This window comes from Sphaeroforma arctica, assembly GCF_001186125.1.
Source record: "Sphaeroforma arctica JP610 unplaced genomic scaffold supercont1.550, whole genome shotgun sequence".
Classification (NCBI taxonomy): domain Eukaryota; class Ichthyosporea; order Ichthyophonida; genus Sphaeroforma; species Sphaeroforma arctica.
The window spans coordinates 1-7,087 of NW_014040008.1; the positions used below are offsets into that span (position 1 = coordinate 1).

Here is a 7,087-nt window from a genome sequence, read left to right on the forward strand (position 1 = left end):
CTCTTCCGGACAAGGATTCATACTCTTCGCCGGAACTCCACGGATGCAAGACCCGACTCTCGGCCGCCCGTTCATGCATCAAACAACACGACGGCAATCGCAGTTGTGTTCAGCTGCGACTTGGGTGGACATATATCTATGTGCCCACAGAGATGTGTACTCGGTATACTTTTGCGAACGTGACCAAGCTCTGTTTGCTGTTATCGTGCGCACGTGGCATACGGTGTATCTTTTGCGGATAATATCTACATATCATATACGCACAGGCCGAGTGTGTAGAAGTTGTGCTACTTCACATCTTTTAACACATACATACACAACTCCGCTGTGGAGTGCGTAGCTCACTCTGGCCAGGATATGCGTGACGCAGATTGATGCAGTTTGCGTCACAAGCGAGCGTGCACCCGCCCTGAGTCCATCCGATACACATACATAACAGACTTACCCGCACTATTGCGAGTACCTCTTTTTATTGCAATTCGAATAAAGACTGGTATGTCGTGTTCTGGCTTCCTCTAAATGTATCTGTTATTTCTAAGATGTCACGAGACTCGACAAGGGTAGAGGTCTAGAGGATCGTATCCTGTCCTAGTCACTGGGGACATGGCTTGGGTTTGATACCATTTTTTGTTGTATATTTGGGGTATGTAGGAGTGGGCGATTTGAGAGTTGGTTTTGCCCCTGTGTTTAACCATCTAGATCCTTCGGCTATATGAAACAGTATAGTGAATGACGGGTGTGATGCTTGCTGCTTCCGCAATGAGTTGTGCCCAGAACACTCGACAGGACTAGAAGTAAAAAATAGGCAAACTTACAGATGTAAAGGGGAGTATGCCCTCCCTAATCAGTAGTTGCTCTTGAACGCAAATGCTGTATTAAAAGTTGCCGGACCAAATCTATTGCCCGGAAGATACCAGGAAAACATCAATGCTTCCGAAGTCACCCGTTGTGATGGCGTGTCTGTTGTTGCTCATTAAGTGCCGGCCATCTAGGATATAAGCACCGATATGCTACCGATGACTTGTGCGCCGGACATCGATGGTGAAAATCCCGATGCAACAACATCAGTGCGGTTTCCCCAATAAACAGCCGTTTTCCTAGCACCGATTTCGGGAAGGTCCTAATCCTAATACACCCTGCATTCACTTCCCGGCACGATTTTCGGCTCATTTTTTATCTGGTTTGCAAGCTTGCACAGGTATCCTTGTATGAACACAAGAAAATCCATGTGTCTATAAACCCTAAAATCCATGCGTCTATATACATACGGATTCGTACACATAACAAGCAATATTGCTGGTAAAAGAGCAGGCACGACTGAGTCTCGTTATGCATCAGCTTCATTTGTCGCATTCTATATGCCTTCTTTCCCACCCACGCCATCCTGTTTATCCATATTCCGTTATCAATCATATATATATATATATATATGTATTTATGCACCCTTCTCGATACAGAAGGTGAGTTTTGACGCATCATACATGTCACATAGGATACCAAGTGTGCGCTTCATTAAAAACCCCCGATGGTAACGAGCCTAACAACACCATCCAATCAGTCCTCTAACCAACACAGCCAGCAACACACAAACACATATGGTAGCGCACGGTTACCAAACAATGTATTTATCAAACAATTTATTCTATGTGCACGCAGTAGTACAATAAAAAAAAACGTTAATACGTATTGGCATACTGGTCTTTTGAGGAGATCATCACTGTATTCATCCCAGGACACTCCGATTGTTTAAGCGGGTATATATACATATTTTGAATAGTTATCCGAATAGTCAGTTCGATAGCTGTCGCTGCTCACACTCACTAGAGGGCATATACAGTGTCGTATACATTAAAAACAATTACTCGGGAGTATTTTCATACTATGCCAGGAGTGATAGAGAAGCAAGTACATTTGATTTAAATGATAAAGGGGAAAGGAAGGGAAAAATAGGGCCAAAGGAAAGGAAAAAGAGGGCCACAGGGAGGAGTAGCTATGATGGACACTCATTTGTTTCTACTTGTGGCTGTTCATATTGTCTGCACTGCATGGTTCCAAGTGGCGGATATACATAAGGCCCTATGTACTTCTGCAGTTCTCCTTTTGGGTGTATTTCGTATTTAATGTGCTACGTACCAGTTCAGTTGCACAATACCTTATGTACTCTTGTACCCTCATTCAACTGCGCTTATTCTTGTCATGTCATATGTACTTCTGCAATTCTCCTTTTGTGTGTATTTTGTATTAAATGTGATACGCACCCTTTCAGTTGCACAATACATTATATACTCGTAAGCCCAATTGTACCCTCATTCAATTGCGCTTCTTCTTCTAGTTCTTCTGCGTCTTTCCCTTACTCTTGCTTCCGCTATTCCCTCCCTTTGTGCTCGTGCTCGTCTTAGTCCACTTCGAATTCTTAGCAGGCTTGTTAGCTGGTTTAACGTGCTTCTGTGTCCGTGCTTGCTTCTCAGCCGCCGCTATCGCCATTTGCATATGCAAGGCCTGTCTCTTTTCTTTTCTCGCCGCCTCGGCCTCCCCACGTTGCATGTCCGCGGCTTTTCGCTTTCGCGTCTTCTCATCCTGGCCGCTATTCCTAGCCGTCTGACTCTTCTCACTGCTACCGGCACCATTGTCATCTGCGCTGTCACTATCACTGTCGACACTCTCACCGTCGCTCCGTTCCACCCACTCGCCCCCCACACCCACACCATCACCCTCTACACTATCATCATCTTCATCATCGTTATCACTGTCACTGTGTCCATCCTCTTTACTCTCCTGACTTCTGTCCATGACTTGCTTCTCTGTTGAGTTCGCCACAGCCTCTGTGTCATCAGCAGCCGCGCCGGCGCTGGTTTGTGCGTCATCGGCCAAGTACTCACCTTCGTTGATTAGGCTCGTGATGTCTAGACAAGTGAGTCTGCAATTGGTCGACACACTGATGCGGTCGTGAAAACAAATGAAGCGTTAAGATAGAATACACAAAGGGATGCTCTTGCACATTGACTGCGCATGTATTCCACGTTGTTATTAGTCTTGCAATACCAGAAGGCACTCGCATGCCTGTAAGTACGACGTATAAAGTACTAGCATGTTAGGGGTTTAGGGTTATATACATAGCAATTCGTATATACAGACTGGTTTGTACCATTCAAACGTCAGGCTACCTACCTGGCCACACAAGTGATTTTGTCGCTGGCGGCGGAGGGTGACATACTCCACACTTTGATCTCGCCATCTGAGCACGCACTGACCAGCAGAGACGAATCGGGACTGAATGGACTGGGCAGCGCTTTAATCGCCTGAGAGAAGCGGAGAGCAGGCTGTGTTAAGCATCTATACAAGACTTATTCATACGAAAAATCGTATCTGTTGTTAAGTATCTATACAAGACGTGTCCATATGAACACTCGTATGTGTGCCAGTAGCAATACATTGATATGTGCGCATCCGTCAAGGTATGAAGGTACATGGCTCACCGCACAACGAGAGACATAAGCACATGCGGGGAAACAAGGCAGCGACATCGAGCATGTACACTTAAACCAAAGCTGCCACGTATCTGAAAACCCTAAACCCTAAAACCACAAATTCCCTCACACTGTAACTTGGAGAAACTTAGAAGGGGCATATCATTCTTCGCTAATAGTTACGAGGCAAAAAAATGCACATGCCCATTGGCATACTGGCTTGTGGATCCGAGCCAAACAACTACGCATATATACATACGAACAACCATTATCAACTTATATAACCTGTGGGAGTGTTTACGGACGGTCTCGTTTAAACACAGACCGTCTAGATACACAGGCCGCGAGGCATCAGAGAAGTTTGGGGATTTCTTCAGTACGATCGGTGTGATTTGAACTATGGCTAAATAAATACACTACATCAAATATGCCACTTTTCCTGATATAGCCGCACAATACTCTCCAACGATATATATATATATATACACGCACACGCACATATATATAAATTTATATTATTTATACCACGCAGAGCGCTTCGAGCACGTAGTGTATAATTCGTATATTGTAACGATACACACCTTGACACGTTTAAAGTGTGCTTGCTCTTCACAAACCATATCTCCAGTCATCACATCGAGTACCTGAATCGCACCAGTTTCCAGTCCAACGGCCATGTGCGTATCCTGAACACGTGTGCAAATATAAAGAAATGGATGTCATGTACTTATATACAGACTTTCTGTTCCTATTTAGAATATCCATAGCCATATGAATGTCTCAACCTTGTGCGTTTATTTTTGTTTGCCATACACGGTTATATTTACACACGCAGACGATTGGTCGTCCGACCCACAACCCCATTTTTGCTGTCGTATTTGAGTTCACAGTGAAATATAGTCATTGCAATACAGATCCCGAGAATGATTCACACACACATATATATACATGCATACACACACACACATATATATAATATGAAAACATACATACAGATATACATAGATATAATATAATGTGTTTATGCAAAAACATCACAATCATCCTTTTAGTGTGTACGATCCACCGCAGTCGAAGCGACACAGAAACACTGAGCCCGCATTCGACCGTGACACAGATAATCGCCCAGCCATGTCCACATACACAGTAGACTCTTAGCTAGCCACATAGTGCGTGCCAATATGTGGACAAAAATAGTGCATAGCTCATGTATATCGCTATTGCTGAAAACGAATAAAGACAGCATTTACACATCCCCATTTATATATACATACATACATATATATATATATACATACATACATATATATATACATACACCAGCTTTGACTGATTATCATACCGATAGGAATGCAATGGTGTGCACTCGTCCGCATTTGACTGCGGCACACAGCGAGGCATCCTCCGCCTTGTACATGAACACGGTAGAGACCCCGCTAACCGCATAAGAGTTGCCCGTGGGGGACCAGACGACCTGAAACGCCTCTTCCGTAAGCTTTGTGATATATGCCGAACGGCCTTTCACGAGATTCCACAGGCGCATGTTCTTATCTTTACCTACAGACAGCAGGAGCCTGAAGTGCAAGATACATGAGCCACGCAGATGAGTGCCAGCATATATTGAAGGTAAACCATCCCGTAGTTACCACTAAGTGCACAGATTGGGATAGCGAGTGTTCAGGTAAGCTCATACAAGCGGGTCCGCACGGGATAACAAGATAGAATGCATGTAGGTATGTATCGAATGTCAGACCGGCGCCCACTAAGTTGCACAGTCGTAGACTATTAATCTCTCTCACCTGACAAACCAAACATACAGTCATGTACGTCTTTACTAGGATCGCACCCGGAATGGAGTTAACTAGGTCGTTGCTAAGATACGGGGCAGGTACCATACCAGCCTTTTATAACATTCAACTGATTCCATTACCCTCACAGGAATGTACTATATATACATGTCGGGTGTCGACATGTTCTAACGTATAGTACCACACCCTTTCTCTTCTTCAGGCACACATGTTATTCTATTCATATATAGGCGTTTACCACACCCCTTCTCTTTTTCAGGCACACATATTATTCCATTCATAAATACTCGTATACCACACTCCTTCTCTTGTCCAGGCACACATACTATTCCATTCATAAATAGGCGTATACCACATCCCTTCTCGTCTTCAATCACACATATTATTCCATTCATAAACAGGCGCGTATGCGCGTGACGCTACAATCGCATACCTGCCAGACGGGTGCATAGCTAAGTCATTGACCATTCCCTTGTGCCCTCGAAGTACCTTGTAGCACTCGAAATCCTATTCGCAAATTGGTGGTGGGTTGTTACGGTGGTCAGCTATGAATATATAATAGTCATCTATCGGTTACATGCACATACGTGGATGGTTCAAGGACGTAATGTATAGGAAATATATAGCACTAAGTATTGTCGCTCTCTATATATGGCGTACTCACTCCTGGGTAAGGAGATACTCGTATACAACACCTGCTATGGCGTGGGCTTGCCACAGCTTGAAGCAGCTTGCACATCGTAATAGCATATGGAATATATTAGGCTATTTTTAAAGAACCGCCAAACAGTATGGATATGTACAAACCGTCATACATATGCGCCCGCTATCTCGTCGTTTGCTTTGGCTGCACTATGAACTGCAACATATATGCGCAACGTTGATGACAAACATGAACTTAAGTGGGGAACGTTTATAATCATGAGGCCTGAGAACATGATTTCAAAACATATACATACTTACATACACTTATATATATATATAAATCGACACAAACACACATATTTATATTAAATATAGAGGCATATATATGTATATGTACATATATATATATAGACGCACACACATACACACACACATATATATATATATAGACATACACACGCACAATATATATACACATGTGTGTAGATATATATACATATATATATATATATAGATGTATAGGTGCATAGATTCTTTGATCTATATATATATATAATGTATACACATATACATATAATGAATACATATATATATACATACATACATACATATATATATACATATATACATACATACATACACACACACTCATATATATATATATATGAGAGACAAACATACCTTCACGCGCCAGATGCAAATCTGTCCATCCTCGCCCGTACTGATCATATGCGTAGTGCGGAAAAACTGTAATTTTGTTATTGCCCCCTCGTGTTGCATTAGCAGTTCCCCTAACTCTCTTTTCCGCTTCAGATCGTATAGTTTAATCTGCTCGTCGGTACCTGTATAGTTTTAACAAATATGAGTGCAAGTTCCACACACCATTGCAAGCAACATAGCACCCACAATAGAACGTCTGATTTCGAGACAAAATGTAAATACGTGATGATGCACGAGATACTCTATAGAAACTCGGTGCAAACAAATAAAGATGCAATTACTATCTAAATTCTCCATATACAAAACAGACGCAAACAAACACAAACACAAATATATATATATATACAAAACTATAAATATATCATTCATGCATACATGTACCCACACGTATATATATATATATATGTATATATATAGACATAAATACACATACACACTCCTATATAT

The 7,087-nt window shown here is 42.3% G+C and overlaps 1 protein-coding gene across 1 annotated transcript; it reads right to left on the reverse strand.

The window, feature by feature from the left end:
- Nucleotides 1-2,046: 2,046 nt before the first annotated feature.
- On the reverse strand, nt 2,047-6,765 carry SARC_07168 (hypothetical protein). Its single transcript, XM_014298892.1, has 6 exons — nt 6,602-6,765; nt 5,709-5,782; nt 4,810-5,041; nt 4,049-4,153; nt 3,169-3,299; nt 2,047-2,935 (listed from the first exon to the last, which is right to left on the reverse strand). Exons 1-6 carry the CDS (start codon nt 6,698-6,700, stop codon nt 2,329-2,331), a joined length of 1,248 nt encoding a protein of 415 aa, XP_014154367.1. The 5' UTR covers nt 6,701-6,765; the 3' UTR covers nt 2,047-2,328.
- Between the last annotated feature and the right edge of the window lie 322 nt (nt 6,766-7,087).